The sequence below is a fragment of the Rhinolophus sinicus genome, linkage group LG07 (assembly GCF_036562045.2).
Source record: "Rhinolophus sinicus isolate RSC01 linkage group LG07, ASM3656204v1, whole genome shotgun sequence".
Taxonomy (NCBI): Eukaryota; Metazoa; Chordata; class Mammalia; order Chiroptera; family Rhinolophidae; genus Rhinolophus; species Rhinolophus sinicus.
Window position 1 is genome coordinate 70,371,168 of NC_133757.1, and position 19,084 is coordinate 70,390,251.

The following is a 19,084-nucleotide window of genomic DNA, read 5'->3' on the forward strand; positions in this document are numbered from 1 at the left end:
AGCTGGAAGATGCATGCGGAAGTCCTGCATCCCTCTTCCTGCCTTTCTTAGTCACAAGATATAGGAACCCAGGGCCCAGCTCCGGCATGGCAGTTCCTGGGCTGCTTTAGTCCCTGAGTAGCTGTAAAATGTTACCCACATTCCAAATCCGTAAATAAAAATACACATGAGGAGTTGAGTTAGGTGTTGCCTTTCCCTCTTGAGGATCCTTCTATGACTCCTGTCTGTCTCAAGATACATGATAAAAAAATGAAACAAAACAAAAAAACCTTAGAAGGTAAATTATATTATTTCGCCCATTCTACAAATGGGAAACTGAGACACAGAGAGGTTAAATAACCCACCCAAAATCACACAGCCAGTAAATGACACAGCTGAGATTGATTCCCAGATAGGCCTGAACCCAAATTAATGCTTAACCACCTCAGACACTAGACTCTGTCTTTTGGCTTTTGCTGACCACCCTAACATCGTGCCATTCTCCTCTTGTTCACTCTACTTCAACCCCACTTGCCTTCCTTCTGACTTCAAACATTTCATTCCTAACCCAAGTGTTGGCACAAGCTGTTTCTTCTGCCTGGAGATCACCTTCTTCCAGTCTTGTCTAAGAACTATACACACATCAGTTCACAAATAAATCAGCACCTTCTTCCGTACCCAGTTTCACCCTATTGTTATGTCTTCCATTAGTATAGTACATGTCTTACAATTGAAGAAATCAGCGGTGATACATTTTTATTAACCAAAGTCCCTACTTTTGTTCAGATTCCTGAGTTTCCCGGTCCTTACTCTGTCCCAGGATCCCATCCAGGATCCCATATGACATTTAGTAATCATAGCTTAGGCTCCTCTTGGCTATGACAGTTTTCTCTTTCCTGTTTTTAGTGACTGACAGTTTTGAGGGTTGGTCAGGTATTGTGTATTATTGCAAAAACCGCAATTACTTTAGTACCAACCTAATAGAATTTCCCTCAATTGAGGTATCTAATGTTTTTCTCATGGTTAGACTGGGGTGATGGGTAATGTATTACATAGTAAAGTGCCATTTTCATCACATCATATCCAGGGTCCATACTATCAACATGACTTATCACTGTTGATGTTGACCTTGGTCACCTCACTCTAGGTTAGTTTGACAGGTTTCTCCACTATAAAGTTACTTCTTTTCTCTCCCCTTCCATACTGTTTGCTTTGGAATTACTTCTGCGCAGCCCACACTTAATGAGTTGAAACATCATTTTTACTTCCAAAAAAACTGACAAACTATAATAATTCAGACTTGTGTTTTTTCAGACAGGCATTTTCTCAAAAATGAACAAATTGAAACTGTCAATTCAAGGATAACAGTTGACAGTAATGGTTGCCAATGGCAAAATTTTAAGCAAAAAATTAAATTTTCAAAAACTGCTTGACAGTTTCCCAATACTTCCACACTTTCCTGATGAAATTGATATTGACAAATTTGATTTTTCAAGTGTTTAATGAAATATGTCAACATCTCAAATAGCTGCAAACTTGGTTTACCAATATTGCCAAACAACCACCACTTGATGTGATAAAATCATGCCTGGGAAAAAGACCCATTTAAAGTGCAAGACAGACCAATAGATTTTAATATAACGGTACAAAAAGTTCATTAATGTGGTTTCAGATGCATTGTAATTTCTATTTAAGAAACCAACACTTGGGACCAGCCCAGTGGCTCTGGTGGTTGGAGTGTCCAGCTCCTAATGCCGAGGTCGATTGGCATTAGGTCCGATTCCCACATGGGCCAGTGAGCTGCGCCCTCTGCAGCTAAGATTGTGAACAACAGCACTTCCCGGAGCTAGGCGGCCATGAGAACCCGGAGGTTGGCGTGAGTTGCCATGGGCAGCGTGCTGCTGAATGGTGCCGTGGGCGACCGTGTGCAGCCGGTGAGAGCTGCTGTGAATGGCCGACTGACGACCGGCTGCCTCAACCGGGGGGAGCGCAAGGCTCATAACACCAGCATGGGCCAGGGAGCTGTGTCCTACACAACTAGACTGAGAGACAACGGCTTGAACCGGAGTGGGGGGCGGGGAGTGGAAGAAAGGGGGGGGGGAATTTAAAACAAAAAACTACTTGTTGAGTTTTGATTTTGCATCAAATATCCACAATTATCTGAAAAAAGGTATTAAAATGCTTCTCTCTTTTCCAAGTTGGGATGAGTGAGGGTAGGTTCTCTCCCTATAATTCAACCAAAACAACGTATTGAAACATTTAATACAGAAGCAAACATGAGACTCCAACTGTCTTCTATTACGCCGGAGATTGCAGACTTGCAAAAATGTAGAATAATCCCACTCTCCTGTTTTGTTTCGGAAAAGAGAACTTTTCACCTAAAAATAGGTTATTTATGTTAAAATGTAATGGGTTTATTGCTATTTTAAAATCAGTAACTTTTTAAATTTTAATTTTAATTTTTAAATACGGTATATGTCAGTAGATATACCCATTTAAACTCTGGGACCCTCAGTGTTTGAGTGTACAGCGGTCCTGACACCAAAACAATTGAGAAAAATAACAAATCAAAAGGCAACAAATGTAAGTAGAGTAATACACGGGTACAAATATACACACACTTGTAACATACTAATAATGTTCAAGTCTCGTGACCTTAGGACTGAAGGTATCAGTCAGCCCCTATAAACGCAATCACTGTGAATGTGACAACTATAAAAGCACATACAAGTGGCACTACCACCAGTTAATTTAGAACTGGTGAAAAATTCTTGAAATTAAACCAAATGCAGTTCAATTTTCTCAGTTTATATACTCATCTCTGGCGCAATTAGTTGGTATTAAAATTGTGCAAAATCCTACTCGGCCATAAAAAATGAAATCTTACTTTTTGCAACGATATGGATGGACCTAGAGAACTTTAAGCTGAGTGAAATAAATCAGACAGAGAAAGACAAATACCATATGATCTCACATGTGGAATCTGAAGAATAGAATAAATGAGCAAACCAATCAGAAAGTCTCACAGATATAGGGAAAAACTGAGGGTTGCTAGATGGAAGGGTGGGGTGGGGTGAGGAAGGTGAGGTGATTAGAAAGCATAATGGGTAACCACAAGATTGCTACGGACATACGAGACAGTTTGGGGAATATAATCAATCATGTAAAGATTTTGTAGGGTATTTGATAGACACTTGTCTTATTAGGGAGACCAGTTCAGGGACAGTGTAGATGCCTGACCACTGCACTGTACACCCGAAGCTGAACCTGAGTAACAATGAACGTCAACTATAATTTAACATACATATATGGTCACACGATGTCGGAGTAGGGAATAGTCAATAGAATTGTGTAACAGCTATATACGACGTCAGAGGGGTAGTAGACTGGGGGAGGGGAGTTATCACTTGGTGAGGGGTGTAAATGTCCAACTAGTACATCGCTTTGTACACCTGAAACTAATTTTTAAAAAATGTGGAAAATGAAATGCAATGTGGTATCCTGGATTGGATCCTGAGAGAACAAGACATTAGTGGAAAACCAAATAAACTGTTAACAGTAATGTTGTTTCTGAGGTTTGACATAGTGGTTACATAGGATGTTAACATCTTTGTAATAACATCTTTGCAACTTTTCTGCATGAAATCAGTGGTGTCAAACATCGCAGATGACAAAAAATTACCAACACGAAACATTTGGTGGGACTGTTGGAGGGTGCTAGGGGTCTGGACAGACTGCACAGGACAATTCTTGGATGGGCAGGGATTCCACATATTTGGGACATCCAACCGCTTTTTTTTTTTTTAACTTTTGTTTTTCCAGGACCCATCTGCTTCAACTCTATAGTTGTTCCAGTGTAATTGTGGAGTGTGGAGAGTACAGGCCAGTGGCCCATGTGGGGATCGAACTGACAACCTTGTTAGAGAACTGTGCTCTAACCAACTGAGCTAACCGGCCACCTTGTTCCTACTTTCTAAATGCCGATGGGGACTCTCCTGAGAATTCAAAATGGCCCCCAAGGGGCACTGTCATTGTTTCAGCTGTCTCAGGGATGCATTTGTGATGCTTATCAAAGATGAAAAAAAAGATCTTGGTCCCACATTACTTGGTCTAGAATTTGTCAATAACCTCTCTGGTTTGGCAAGAGAACGTGTATGTGCGTGGTTATTTGTGGTTTGCCCTCATAATACCATGAACTTTGAGAGCAGGGACAATTTAGTTGCCCAAGCCTGCGCTGACCAATAAGGCAGCCCCAGTGCCATGAGACTATAGAAATTTATAGAGTCAAAGAATTCAGTTCCTTGGCTTTGCAGGTCTCATTTCAAGTGCTCTTGTAGCCACATGGGGCCAGTGGCTGACCCTCTGCACAGCACCTGTGTAGGTCAGTTCCATTGGATGGAAGGGCTGCTCAACTACCTTGGATCATGTATCTGAGCCCAGGCCTGACATTTAAAATGACAATTTGAGGTTACACTGAGTTTTCTGTATCAGTGTCACAGATGCCATGTGTGCTGGCATGGGGCAAACCCACCCCAGCCTGAGTGGACTGAAGAGGAAGTTGCGTGGACACACACGGTCACCACCATAATCAAATTTATTATTCCAATGGCACTAATACAGCTGGAGGTGCTCATGGTGACACTGCACAATTATCTCCTGCCTTCTAGCTTCTGTCCAAAGAGAAATGTCTACCGCTTGTTCCCTCCCCCTTTCTGGGGGAAAATCCACTAGGGGCCATTTTACCCAAATAAACCTCTTAATGCATTTACTTAAATTTTTTTGACATGAATTTCCCTCTGAAATGGAAAAAAAAAAAAAGTGTTGGGTTTCCCATCCCGCCTCCCCACCAGCCAAATAAGTCCCTGCGGCTAGGGCATGTCTGTTGCCTCTGAAATCTTGAAATAAATATCGAAAGAGACGGCATCAAGTGGTCATGTTGAACGATGGCACAGAGTGGCCCCAGAACCTGCCGGGCACGCGGCACTAGGTCTGGACAGTCTCGAGGTGTCATGAGAATGTGAGGGCTTGCTGTTGTGGTCGATCGTGGGCTGGTGAGGGGCTGTGCCCGGCTGGCAGCCTGCAGGAAGGGCAGTCTACAATTTGTCCAGGAAGTTGTCCAGGGCAGGGATGCCTTCCTTTAGGCCTTTGCGCTTGCGCGTCTCGGCCACCACCTGGCTGGGGCGACTGGTGCTGTCGAAAGGGTCTCCAGGCAGGATCTGCCAGTGGTCAAACACGCACTGTGGGAAGGCCTGGCCACCCGTGTTGGACCTCAGGTCAGCGGTGAAGCCTGCAGGAAGGGGCAGGGACAGGGCTCACTGGGCAGCCCAGACTTGGTGCCTGCCAGCTCCCTGGCCAAGCCCCAGAGGTGGGGACACTTGGGTACACATCAGAGATCACCAGGTCTAGATAACCCAGGTCGGGTCAGACATTAAACCCTTAAGCCTGCTCCTTCCCGGAGCCGTGCTCAAAGACCACTCCTTACTTCACAAGTGAGGCAGTGCTGGCTGACTGACCTGGGCCGCCATCTGCTTGTCCTCAGCATGAGGCTGAGCTACATACACAGCTGCTTTTGCTGGCCTTGACCTTAAGATCTTACTGAGTTACGCACCCAAGGGACTTCTGCACCCAATTCAGCAATTCAGGGGGCCCACAAGAGTGGGCTACCTCCTCCTTCACAACTATGCTGTCCCCACTTTCTCAAATTGACGAGGGAGAGCACAGCAGTCTGCAGATCACATGATAGCTCCCATCAAGCCCACTCTGGGTCTGTCCTGTACCAGGCTGGCTGCGGGCCCGTGGTGTCTGAAGGCCACCCTAGGCAGGCACTTACCAAAGGACTCATTGACGGGCAGGTAAGCCTTCACAACAAACATGGGGGTGCCGGCCACCTGGGACTCCTCGAAGACATGGCCCCGCTTCCTGTTCAGGACACCGTAGATGCCACCAACCACTTGTTCTGGACACTGTCAGGCAATGAAAGGCTATTAGCAACTATTGGACAGGACAGAATAGAGACAGACGAAGGACCAGGTCTCCCTACCTGAATCTCCACAAGGTAGATGGGCTCCATAAGCCGGGGCTGGGCGGTCAGCACGCTGGCATAGAGGCAGCGCCGGGCCGTGGGGATGATCTGGCCACCCCCGCGGTGGATGGCGTCAGCATGCAGCGTTACGTCATGGACATCGAAGCGCACAGCCCGCATGTTCTCCTCACACAGTGCCCCCTGCAAAGGGAGGGGCCAAGTGCACCGTCAAGCTCCTACAGGGACCTCGCAGCCTCACCCTGCTGGGGCCCTTCCCAGGAGAAAGCACCATTGGCTCTACCTCGCTAACACGGAACTGGACAGGTAACCCTGAGCTCTCCCACAGGGGTGCACAGGCGTGGCCGGTGGGCCTGCGCCAGGACCCACCTCTTTCGTGGCCCACTGGAAGCCGGCCACCACGCTGTCCTTGATCTCGTTGAGGTACTGCACACCCTTGGTGATGTCCGTGAGGATGTTGGGCCCGGTGCCATCGGGCCCAAAGCACCAGATCTTGCGGGCCTCGGCCACGTCCCACTCGTACTTCTCAGCCAGGTAACGGGCCCGCTGCTTGAGCTCCTGGCGGGCGGACACCTCGCCCTTGTCGATGTCCTCGGCCAGGCCATCGGGGAAGGGCCGTGCCTTCATGTACAGTCGGTTGTGCTTGTTGGGGGACTTGGACAGGCAGAGCACGTTTGACTCCTCACTGACTGTCTCTCGGTAGGAGACGACCGGGTCCGATTTCTGCAAAAGGAGCATGAGGGTCAGGCCTGCCCTCAGGAGGCAGTGACCGCACAGAAAAGGCATCTCCTAATAAGGCTCAGGAAACAGCCTGGCAGTGGGCACTGGTTTGGTGGCACAGAACCATGCACACCTCACTTCTGAGTAAGTAGAAAGCTGTGCAGCTCTCCCCCTGTAGGAGGCTGCCCGTGACAATAGCACTGGCTGTAAAAATCACTTGTCTTACGAAATTCTACACAGTATTAACCGGAAAAAAGCAACGTGCAAACGGTAGGCACTGGCCTGCTCCCATTTTAGTAATTATGCAAGATTTTTTTTACATGGGAGACGACATAGAAAAGCAGATTATTAACTAACTAAAAAAAGAACAAACTTGGGGCGGCCGGATGGCTCAGGTGATTAGAGCGCGAGCTCAGAACAGGGTTGCTGGTTCGATTCCCACATTGACCAGTGAGCTGCGCCCTCAACTAGACTGAAGACAATGAGCTGCTACTGCTGAGCTTCCGGAGGGGCAGCCAGGTGGCTCAACTGGTTAGAGTGTGAGGTCAACAACGAGGGAGCCAGTTCAATTCTGGCATGAGGTGGTAGGCTATGCCCCCTGCAGCTAAAGATTGAAAACGGCGACTAGATTTGGAGCTGAGCTGCGCCTTCCACAACTAGTTTGATAACAACTTGACTTGGAGCTGATGGGCCCTGGAAAAAACTACTCACTGTTCCCCAATATAAAAACTGAAAAAAACACAAAAAAAACATTGTGTTTCTATGAGAAAAATAAAAACCTTATGGGGCTTAACAAAGAGAAAAGCACATAATAAAGCCCCAAAGATCTAAGACCATTCAGATCTGAGCTCAGTTCTGTGAAACGGCAGAAAACGAAAGCCAGCACGCGGGCAGCAGGGCCTGAGGGGGCTGCTAGTCTGAGCTCTTCACAAGCTCGTATTTAGATGGGAAAGCAGACTCCTCCCGCTCCAACCTCCAAGCCTGAGGATGTATGAACAGTGAAATCACCTCATCTGGCAGAGGTGGATGGGAGGAAGGAGGGGATCCTCAGAGCCCTGCCTGGACCCAGGCCCTGCCATCTCCACACTGCCCTCCCTTTGCACTGGGGACAGCGGGCCTCACCTTAATGGGAATGCAGGCGTGGTCCTCCTCCAGGTCCTTCAGGCAGATCTCCAAGTGCAGCTCCCCAGCCCCAGCAATGATGTGCTCCCCCGACTCCTCAATGATGCACTGGAAAGGGGCAGCATGTTAGCCACTGGGGACCAAACCTGGACAACTGCTCAGGGAACCGAAGGGATTTGGGGGTGGTATTGGGGAGCAGGGCTCCAAGCTTCCCTCCAGCTGGAGGTCTGTAGGGAGTTGTCAGGGCCGATAAGAGGCAGCAAGGAGCCCCCTGAACCTTTGCTAGTTCTCAGCATTAACCTAAAGCCCTAGTCTACAACCGGCCTGTAGAGATCCAAGCCCTGGTTAAACGGCAGCAGCTCTGCCAGGGAAGGTGTGTATCCCACACACACCTGACTTTCCAAACTGGCAAGCCTGCTTTTATGAGAAGTCACCCCATCTTTCGAACTCAAGTACCAAAAAATGAGCCCACGGGGTGGTGCCTCCTGCCAGGATGCCTACCCACCTGCACCATGGGGTCCGACTTGGCCAGCCGCTTCAGACCCTCCACCAGCTTGGGCAGGTCGGCTGGATTCTTGGCCTCCACAGCGACCCTGACGACGGGGCTCACGCTGAACTTCATCACCCGCATGTTGTGGGCGTGCTCGAAGGTGGTGATGGTGCCAGTCTTCACCAGGAACTGGTCCACACCCACCAGTCCCACGATGTTCCCACAAGGCACGTCTTCGATGGGCTCCACGTAACGGCCCATCATCAGGATTGTTCTGGGAGGCACAAAAGGCGTCAATGCACTAACATTACAGCGCCAGGTCCTCAAATAACAAAACAAGCCTTCCTTCTAGAGCCTGTGGCCATTCCGCCTGCCTGGAGTGGCAGGGCCAAGCCTCCAAGGCCTCAAACCTTGGCTCTACTGTAACCCAGGTGACCTCAGTGACAACCCTGGCTACTATGGCCCAAGACAGAGCACCACTTGCCTTTCCCACACCCCCCATGCAGCACTCCACACCTGACCGAGGGCTGAGGTGTGGGTACCCAATAATCCCTGAACAGTTGGGACCCTGAGGAGCTGGAGGGGATGTGAGTTCCGTTTTCCCAGGACCCATGCCTAGAGCGGGGGTAAGGACTACCAGACACATCTCTGGGGTCAGTAGCTATTCTCTGGGTACTTGACAATAAATAAACTGTGCTGCCACCACCCTGAGATCACAAACATCTGCATCCAACTCAGAGCTGGGACTTTAGCCCGAGCATCACTATGTGGGAGACCATGCCCCCACTGCTTCCTCACGTGCCTCATCCCGAATAGCCCTTTACCTTTCCTATTGAGTCGACACATCCTACCCAAGTTGTCAGCACAAAGAGGTGGCCAAAAGGCTCAGCACTACATCCTGGTAGCACTTCACATGCTACCCTGAACTCCAACCCCTCCTACTATCTGGAGCAGGGAGGGAGGGCTGGGATCAGCCTTGGGTCACAGGTGACCAGCCAAGCACCTCACCTCTGGATGGGCTTCAGGTATAGGTCCTCCTTCTTCCCAGGTGTGTAGTTGGGCCCCATGATCCTGACCTTCAGGCCAGTGGATACCAGCCCCGAGAAGACCCGGCCGAAGGCGTAGAACCGACCTTTGTCAGAGGTCGGCACCATTTTGGAAATGTACATCATAAGGGGCCCTTTGGGATCACAGCTTTTAATGCCTGAGGGGTGAGAAGAATCCCCCAAAGGGGAAAGCGTGATGCCCTTGCAACTCAGCCTTCCAGAATCCTGCTCAGCAATAAGCAGCCTTCAACCACAGCCACTGGCTGCTCTGGGGCCCCCACCCAGCATCCAGGTGCACCCCATGTACCCATGGCTGCCTCATCATCAGGGGGCCCCTCATACAGGAGCTCGCAGCGGTACTTCTGGGCCGTCACGGGGGAGGGCAGGTGGATGGTGATCATCTGCAGCAGGGCATCCCCAGCGGGCAGCCAGCGACGCATCACAGCCTACAGGAGGGGACGTGAGGTTCAGGACAGAGTCCGGGGGAAGTCCACGACCCTCGGCATCCCATGCTCAGCAAGGTGATCGAGATGTGTGGTTCCTTGCAGAAGGGTCGTGCAAACGCCTGAGGTCTTCCAACTACCCCCACTGGTGAGGGCATTAAAGCAGGCATGGCTTCCAACAGCAGGGCCAGGGCCCCAAGCCTGCAGCCCTGACGGGGACTCGAGAAATACTGTGAGCTCACCTTCAGAAGCGGTTTGCCTTCTTTGTCCTTATCTTCACTGTCCAACTTAATGTCCAGTTTCTCAATCAGTTTTGCTGTCTCCTCTTTCTTGAAACTCATGATTGCGTCAAACACCTAACGTGGGGGAGAGAGGAATGCGTGGTAAAGTGGGTTTGGGAACGTACTGGGTAGCCTGTAGCTGCTTCCTGCTGAGAAAACTAATGCCACCGACAGAGAAGGGGCAGGGCTGCAAAAATCCTCGCCTTTCCACAGAAGACCTCACGCCGACTGAGCATATCTTGGGGAAACCCTCCAGTATTCGGGAGACCCATCACCCCCATTGTGTGGTCTTGCCTAGCTTGTCAGGGTGGAGCCCCGGGGACCAATCCCTCACTGTGGTGTTGCCTCACCCTCTTGTTGGCAGCCACCTTGAACCTGGCCCTGCACAGCCCCAATGCATCTTGCCACGGACCACAGTGAGTGAGATAATGGGTCTTCCAGGAGCCGCAGGACCAAGGGCAGCCACAGGGATGTACATCCATCACGCATACGCAGCAACTCACCTTGAAGATGGGGTCCAGGATAAGCTGGCAGAATGTCCGCGGCAGCTTCTTGCCATCAGGACTAGTGGCGGACTTGCTGAATTTGCCGTTGGCTGGATCAAAATACCTGGCAGGAAAGGCCCAACCAGGTTAGGGGGCTCCCGGGTAGAATCAGTTGGGCAGGATTCCAGGTATGTGGTCCCAAGCCCCATCACCACCACCGGCTCCCTGCCACCCTGCAGGTCTGTGGCCAAGCACCCTGCTCTCCCCCGACTGCACTCACCGGTCGCCCCACAGCTTCTTCATCATGTCCTCTACTTTCTTGGCCCGCTCAGCAGGCCCCAGCTGGCCCTCGCCCTTGGCTGCAAACTTGGCCACGTACATCTCTGCAAACTGCTTAAGGGTGAAGGCCCAGCCGTGGAGACCAGAACCAAAGCCGACAGTGCCAAGGACAGGATCAATCTGAGAGGACAAAAAAAAGCTGTGAATGGGGACAGATGAACAGAAACCACAGCTACCAAGTCCGTGGGCACCGTGGGCCTCAGACATCAGATTTTCTTCAGTAGCCATCAGGTCAAAGTGAAGAAATTTTAGTCATCATGTACTGGGTGCCCAACTCTGCTTCCCTTTCCTCCACCAGTGAGGCAGGAATGGTAAGCAGTAACCCGAAGGGCACTGCTCCACAAGCCTGTGCCAGCAGACAGGGTACCTCCACCCCCAGCCTCCCCAATTAATTGCGGCTCCTCCTTTGTCACCACAACATTCCTAGAAACTCCACTAAGGCCCAGGGAGCCAGACTCACAACAATGGTTCCTCCAGACAACCCTCAGTGGAGAGGATGTGGGTAATACAGCGGGGGAGACAACCTTGCCAAGGGACCCTGACTTTGGCAGGCAGGCAACCTACCATGATGTTGCCCATGGGGCCACTCTCGCCCTCCCCATAGGTGGAGATGATGACGTTGACATTCTCCACGATGCGCTGGAAGGTCTGATAGAGCTCCTCAGGCTCCAGCTGCAGCTCCAGCAGAGCCCGGTCCATCTTGTTCATCATGAGCACAGGCTTGATGCGCTCGGCGATGGCCTGCCTCAGCACGGTCTCTGTCTGCACGCACACACCTAGGGACAGGCGAGGAACAGGGTGTCTCAGTCAGCCAAGGGGGGGGGGGACGACAGCCCCGGGTTCCAAGCCATGAGGAAATCTGCTGCTTACCAGATACACAGTCCACTACCACCAAGGCACCATCGGTGACACGGAGGGCAGCTGTCACCTCTGAGGAGAAGTCCACATGCCCAGGGGAGTCAATGAGGTTGATAAGGAAACCGGAGCCATCCTTGCTTTGCTTGATGAAGTTCAAATCATTCTCTGAGAGCTCATAGAAGAGGGAGATGGCCCTAAGGAGATTGACACAGGTTGGCTGGATGGAAGGCGTATCTCAGCCTAGCTCTCAACTGTCTTCCCCAGGATACCCAGGCTTGGCCTGAGGCTCCTGCCCAAAGAGAGTCATGGCAGATGCCTTTAATCCCTCAGTGAGGCTGCGATGCAGTAAAAAGCCAAGCCCACAGCTGAGTGGACACTGCAGTGTCTTCTCTCCCGGCATTCCTCATCCCTAGGAACAGACCTCTGATTTCCCAAGAACCATCCCACCTAGGGGACTCTGCCCACCTCCCAAATACCAACTGCAAAGACCAGCTCCTCAGGGTCTACCCAACCAGCCTCCTAGGCTCAACACATCTGATTCCAAATAGCAACTCATGACCAGGCAAGACCCAGCATTCCCGAAGACTACTTTACACCCTTCCCTCCCTCCCCAGCCCTACTGAGTCAGAGCATATGACTGAAGAGCTCACAAATTCCCAACAAAGATAGTTAGCAATTTCCCTTTGCTTTGGTTTCCCACCCCACCGACATCTGGGATCGAGAAACTATAGTGGGGGTGGGAGAACCACGTGCAGGTTTAGTAGTAGCCTTAGATGCCAGTGGAATCCTCCCAGAGGCCTGGAAACATTGCCAAGAGCCCCTTTGCCCCAGGAAGGGGGAATCGCTGGGTTAAGCCTAATACCTCCCGTCACTGTGCCTCTCCCACTGGCTGCAGAGCTTCCTGTCTCACTAGGTTAAACCTTACTCTCTCTCACAGTTCAAAAATCCAGCCCTAGAGCACCGACTGTACCCCAGAAGCCTCTCAGGAAACTGATGGTGTCTGCTGTGTCTCCACACCCAGCCCCAGCAGAGCACCCCCTTCCCCAGTCCAGGGGGCACCCGAGCTTGCTCACGTTGACTTGATGGTGATGCAGCGCTCCTGCTCATCCTTCCGGGTGTCAGTGAAGCGGGTCTCTCCAGCACGAGCGGAGGCAATGATACCAGCCTTACACACCAGGGAGTCTGTCAGCGTGGACTTGCCATGGTCCACGTGGGCAATGACAGACATGTTCCGGATGTTGGCCTTCTTGTCCATGATGGCCCGGATCTGATCTACTGTGAAGTTCACCTGAGCCAGGGGAAGGGGGAGGCTTAGGCCGGTCCAGGATTCCAGGAACCCGGCTTGGCACCAGACGTCAATCAATAGACTGCCAGGCACACAGCCAGGGGTGGGCTAATCCTGGGCAGTCCCAACTCCCACCTATCGCCCACCCCCACTTTGCGGATACCCTTTTAGAAATGCCACTCACCCTATCTTAAAATACCCAGATTCTAGCTGTCATTTAGAAGTGACAACACAGAATTTAGAACTGGGGAGTATGCCTCCGAAAATGACAACCAATTTCCTTTAGCTTGTACGTGTCATGGGTATCCAATTCAAGGATGTTACTGTGAAGCTCCCCCCCCTCCATACTGCCACTGGGATACCCCACCCCCACCCCCGGCTTTTCCCAACCAGCCAGCCTCTTTAAAACCCAAGGTCATCTCTCTGCCCGAAGGGTCTGACAGGGCTACCCACTTTGAGATTCCTAAATATGCTACAACCGGTCTGATGGGGAGCTTGCGCACTACAAGCCTCCACACCTCGTGGTTCCAAAAATCGGCTTTTCACTCATAATCGGGAGGTACAGCAAAGATAAGAGGCCAGGCCAAGGTTGCACAGCATTAGAAACAGGTGGGGATGCTTTCTGGGTCTGGTTTTCCTCATTTTGCTATTTCCCTGCCGCCCACGGCCCCCGACAGAAAATCGAACCCAAAGTCCCGGGTCGCGGGTTACATAAGACAGCTCCCCGGCTCCCCGCTGCCATCGCGGCGCCCGCCATTACAGCATCTGCCACATCATCATACCCCCCCCCGCCCCTCCTTCGCTCAAGCCAGGCTCCGGGTTCCGCGAGGTGGCGGCGCCCCCGGAAGCGGAGAAGGAGCTCGGCAGGGCTGCACGGCGCAGACATGGCGGCCGCCGCTTTCCCAGGCCCGCCAGCCTCGCCGCCATAGTTCCTCCCTGTCCAGGTGGCCCCAACACTCCAGGTTCCGCAGCGCCGGCCGCGCAGAGGCCCCGCTACCGTTCCAGGCAGCCAGTCAGACGATGTTGCTCACCATGGTGGCGGATGGCGACGGATTCTCCCAAGCAGATCCGAGCGAAGCAGGTCGCGCCGAGGATGGCGGCGACAAGGGCGGAAGAGATCGCTGACGTCAACACCCAACTTTTTATAGGGCGACGCCGGTTGGGCGGATCAGCTGACCCAGTTGCAGAGGTGGGGCCAAGCAACACCGCGCGCAGGCGCGTGGACGCGCTCTCTCGGTTAACCCATTAGGTGCCGGCGCAACTGCTCTAGGATACAAGTTCTGCGCCTGATTTCCCAGGGGCGGTGGTCAGCCCGGAGCTGGGTGCACGCCTCCGAGATTCAATACTCGGGTGCACAAACCGAGGAGCGCCGTTTTAACCGAGAATATTAATCATAGCAACTATATTAGCTGGAAGAATGCCAAATACCTCCATTAAAGGAACATTACAAGGTGGATTGTACCAATTTTCTGGGTTTGATATTATGACGATACCACTGGGAGAAGCCGGGGGAAGAGTACTCGGGATCTCTCTTTACTATTTTTGAAACTACCTGTCTAGAATTACTCCAAATAAAAAGCGTTTTTAAAAGCAGGTATTCATCACTTATTTCCACAAAGACAGAGCGTCCACTGTGTACCAGGATATTGGTGCATACATACCTCTGTTGTAGGTGGATATATCAGTGAACAAAACATGTTAGTAGTTCCGCCACTTTATGTGTTCTTACACTAGTTACTCGGATTTACCTGTGCCTCAGTTTCCTCATCTGCACAATGGGGATACAGTAATCAGTACTACTTCACTCAGGGAGACTAAAATTAAATCCATATAAAGGGATTAGTGCCATGCCTGATACAGTGCTCAATACAGCTATTTTAATTAAGTATCATTGCTATTAATAAGACATTTATTTCAGAGGTTGGTTGGTTTACCATGTCTCAGGCACCGGGCTAAGCGCTTCTTTTCCGGCGCGACCTCACTTTCTATTTCATTTCCTCCCCAGGAGGAGGCGCAGGAAGACTATTTTGCATTTGTGTCCTAATCTGACCCTAAGAAACAGTTGTAGTTTAGATCTTTGGCTGCAGGGAACCAATTGGTGTTCAACTCAGTTGTCTATATTCTTTATAAAGAGCCCAGCTCAACTCCTGGTAGGCGCTCCTTAAGTATTTCTTACATTAATTAATGATATTCTCATTATCTCAAGTGAACCCCCTTGGGTGAATCTTACCCAAAATTCACCCTGTCAAAAGGAGAGGAATTGCAGTACTTTTCCTGAGCTGGGAAAAGTGAACACCTGCAACATACGATGTAAACTTGAGTATGGACCCTAAAATAAACCAGTGCATTCCTTCCACTCCCCCACCCTCCATAAATGTTTTGCGCATTTTGTAAAGTGCTGTTCTTACACTAGTTACTCGGATTTACCTGTGCCCTGATTTCGTTTAATCAGATTGCTATCACCATCCCGCGTTCAAACAAGGGGGAAACCAAAACAGGCAGGAGCTGCTCAATAAACATCTATTTTTTGAGGCTCAGAGAGGCAGAGGCATTGACAGGCAGCAGATGTCAGTTCCACAGTCTCAATGGGGGATGGGGGGAAGCGGTCTTCAAACACCTACACCTGTGTTAATTTTACAAGGCAAGCACATGCGCCATTTGAAAGACGATTTTTCAGCAGATAAATATCCAGTTTTCCATTCTTAATAAATTTCCCTTTAATCTTAATTTTTAAAAAGTCTCTGAATGCACTGAGCACCTACTGTGTGGTGGGCTCCGTACTGGGCACATCACAGCACTTCCTTGCAAAGGCGGGTATTTCAGAGAAGAAAATCAAAGGCTTCCATTAAGAATAGGTTGAATTTGCTCTCAAGTGAATAGATTGCTTATTCAGAAAATTTAATTTAGTGTTAGTTGAAGAAACGGGAGAAAGTTTAAGGGGAATAGGGAAATTTAAGTCCTGCGCGCCCTCCTTCCCCTTCCCCTTCATGGAGGGGTGTTCAGCCCCACAGCTGAAGGGATGTGGCAGGTGTTACCTGGGAATCTCTCCCCATCGCCATCCCCAGACATACATTTAGCAGAAGCCTGAGGAAAGAGCGGGGCTTCAGCCCAGAGCAAAAGCACACACAGCTAGGTTCAGGGTCTGCAGTAATAAATACAAGCAGAGAGGAAAACACCGGAAAGAACCAATAGAAAAAGTGACCTCTGCAGGGAGGCGCCGCTGCGCATGCGCCCGCTGCGGGCGCAGGGAGGGCGCAGAAACGGCTATAGCGGCCCCTGCTGACATACAGCCGCCACTGCAGCCCCTTGGATCTGCCGTTTGATGATTCTTTTTAAAAAAAAAGATTTTTTATTGGGGAAGGGGAACAGGACTTCACTGGGGAACAGCGTGTACTTCCAGGATTTTTTCCAAGTCAAGTTGTTGTTCTTTCAATCTTAGTTGTGGAAGGCGCAGCTCGGCTCCAGATCCAGTTGCCGTTGTTAGTTGCAGGGGGCGCAGCCCACCATCCCTTGCAGGAGTTGAGGAATCGAACCGGCAACCTTGTTGATGATTCTTGAGAGCTTTTTAGAAGCCGCCAAATGCTTTAAATTAATTAATTCACTTAATCCTTCCTACACAGTTGGCTTTGGGTGGGCTTGTTTATGCAGGAGCAAACTGAGGCTCAGAGAAGTTAAGTAATTTACCCAAGGTCACCCAGCTAATAAGAGGTGGAAACCAGTGACTCAAAAAGGCCTGGTTTAGAGGTATATACATACAATGGGATGTTATTAAGTCTTAAAAGGTAAGGAAAGTCTGACACATTATAACAGGGAATAACCTGGACATTGTGCTCAGTGAAATAAGCCAGTCACAGGAGGATGGATATTATATGATTCCATTTAGAGGTCCCTAGAAGAGCCAAATTCAGAGACAAAGTAGAATGGTGGGAGTCGGGGGAGGGGGAATGGAAAATTAGTCTTTAATGGGGACAAAGTTTCAGTTTGGGAAGATGAGAAAGTTCTGAAGATGAATAGTGGACATGGTTGCACAAAAATGTACTTAACACACTAAAATGTGAATGTACTTAACACACTAAAACTGTACACTTAAAAATGGAAAAGTTTATGTTATATATATTTTACCACAATTTTAAAAAGGTATGGTTTAATCAAGGAGCAACTCTTCCCCGCTATTTCCTAGGTTTATTTCTGATTTGGTTGACCCAAGCCAGACATCCTGAGTTTAAATTCTAGTTCTGCCCTCACTGGCTGTGTGTCTTTGGGCAAGTTATATAACATTTCTGAGCCTCAGATTCTATATGTCGAATGTTAAAGAGAAAATCACAGGCCCAAAATGACGTCACTCATACTAAAAGCCCATGATACCAAACCTAAATTTAACACTTGATCTGAGTTTCAACCTCTCCCAGAAATGTAATCTTAATCAACCAGTCTGGAACATTTTGGTCAAGCACCAGTAAGGTAATCTGCCATATGGGCCCTCTCCTCCCTCATAGAAAGAAGAGGCAATCTGTGGTTTAAAAAAAAAGAATGCTTTCCCTTCTGTTCCCAAAAGCAAAGATGTCCCAGGCCAAAAATAATCCTCTTTTCTTTGGTCAATATCCCTTGCTCCAACCTTCTTATCAAAACCTTCCATTTTGTACATCCCCTCAAAACACTCTTCTTCTTGCTCGATGGGATTCTACGTGATTCATGAATCGCTTGATAAAGCCAATTAGATCTTCAAATTTACTCAGTTGAACTTTTTAAACAAAAATATTGAATATTTCCCCCTGTGTATATGGGAGCATGTGACTAGAGACCCCAATGAGATGAACCCCTGATTCATCCTGCTGTAAGCCTTGCCCTACATCACTGGATCACAGCTGGGAGCAATTCTGCCCCCAGGGGACACTGGGTGATGTCTGGGGAAATCTGTGGTTGCCACCACCGGGGTGTTCCTGGCATGGAGTGGGTGGAGAAGACCAGGGACGCTGCTCAGCATCCCATGGTGCCCAGAACGACAACCCCCCCCAGAGAATGATCCTGCCCTGAATGTCCACAGTGCTGAGGTTGAGAAAAACCCCGTAGGTGATTCTCTTTAAAAATAATATGCTCTAAACTTTTAGAGTTCGGATGGTATTCATTCATCCATACATATTTGGTGAGCACCGCCTGTCTTCCAGACATTGACTGAGGCCCTGGGGACACAGGACAAGCATCTCTATCCTGGTGGGGCAGATAATAAGGAAATGAGTAAAATACATATGGTATGTCAGATGGTGAGGAGTGCTGTAGAGGGAAACGAAATAGCATTACGGGGATGAGACTACTGGGGTCAGATGGTAGTACATTTTATACATGTATAAGGAGATATCAGAGCAGAGACTTGAAGCTGGCCAGGGAGGAGCAATGTGGGCGTCCAGGGGAAGGCATTCCAGGTGGGAGGGACAGCATGGCATAGGGCCATGCCTGGAGTGTTAGAGGAACAGGAAGGAAGCCCCTGTGGTTGCAATAGAGTGTTGGGGGTGGGTGGCGGGCAGAAACGGGGACAGGTCTTGCAGGACCCTATGTGCCTCGGGGAGGACTTAGGCTTTTACCCAGAGGGAGGTGGGTGCCCTGGAGGGCTGTGGGCAGAGGGATGGGATCCGACTCAGGTGCTCACAGGCGCCCTCTGGTGGCCATTTATAGGAGGACAGCCTGCAGGGGGCAAGAGCAGAGGGGACTGTGCTAGTCCAGGCAGGAGAGATGATGGGGGCTGGACCCAGGTGGCCCTCATGGAGGGCGTGAGAAGTGGGCAGATTTAGACGACGGAGCTGTTTTGATTGACATTTTGAATGTGAAAGATGAGAGGAGACGAGTCCAGGCTGACTTCAGATTTTGGCCCAGCGAAGTGGCAGGATGGCGCTTCCATCAGCTGAGAAGGGAGGTGGCAAAAGGAGTAGATTGGGTGGGGAAATGGAAAGTTTAGCGTGGGCATGGTGTGTGTGAGACATCGTGAGATCCCACGTGCAGAC

The 19,084-nt window shown here is 50.0% G+C and overlaps 1 protein-coding gene and 1 non-coding gene across 2 annotated transcripts; both read right to left on the reverse strand.

The window, feature by feature from the left end:
* Positions 1–4,555: 4,555 nt before the first annotated feature.
* EEF2 (eukaryotic translation elongation factor 2) lies at positions 4,556–14,242 on the reverse strand. Its single transcript, XM_019744232.2, has 15 exons — positions 14,120–14,242; positions 12,877–13,091; positions 11,816–11,997; positions 11,510–11,721; positions 10,887–11,065; positions 10,625–10,730; positions 10,083–10,196; positions 9,705–9,843; positions 9,360–9,555; positions 8,367–8,625; positions 7,862–7,969; positions 6,389–6,742; positions 6,020–6,202; positions 5,810–5,942; positions 4,556–5,266 (listed from the first exon to the last, which is right to left on the reverse strand). Exons 1-15 carry the CDS (start codon positions 14,120–14,122, stop codon positions 5,073–5,075), a joined length of 2,577 nt encoding a protein of 858 aa, XP_019599791.1. The 5' UTR covers positions 14,123–14,242; the 3' UTR covers positions 4,556–5,072.
* Positions 11,143–11,208, reverse strand: LOC141572971 (small nucleolar RNA SNORD37). Its single transcript, XR_012498560.1, has one exon. It is a non-coding gene; the product is annotated as a small nucleolar RNA SNORD37 (small nucleolar RNA).
* Positions 14,243–19,084: the final 4,842 nt, after the last annotated feature.

Coding starts and splice junctions, on each gene's coding strand:
- EEF2 (XM_019744232.2), bottom strand. Junction 9,844..10,082: donor AAGGCAAACCGCTTCTGAAG/GTGAGCTCACAG, acceptor CCCCTCCTGTAG/GCTGTGATGCGTCGCTGGCT. Junction 5,267..5,809: donor GCCCGTCAATGAGTCCTTTG/GTAAGTGCCTGC, acceptor CCCTTCCTGCAG/GCTTCACCGCTGACCTGAGG.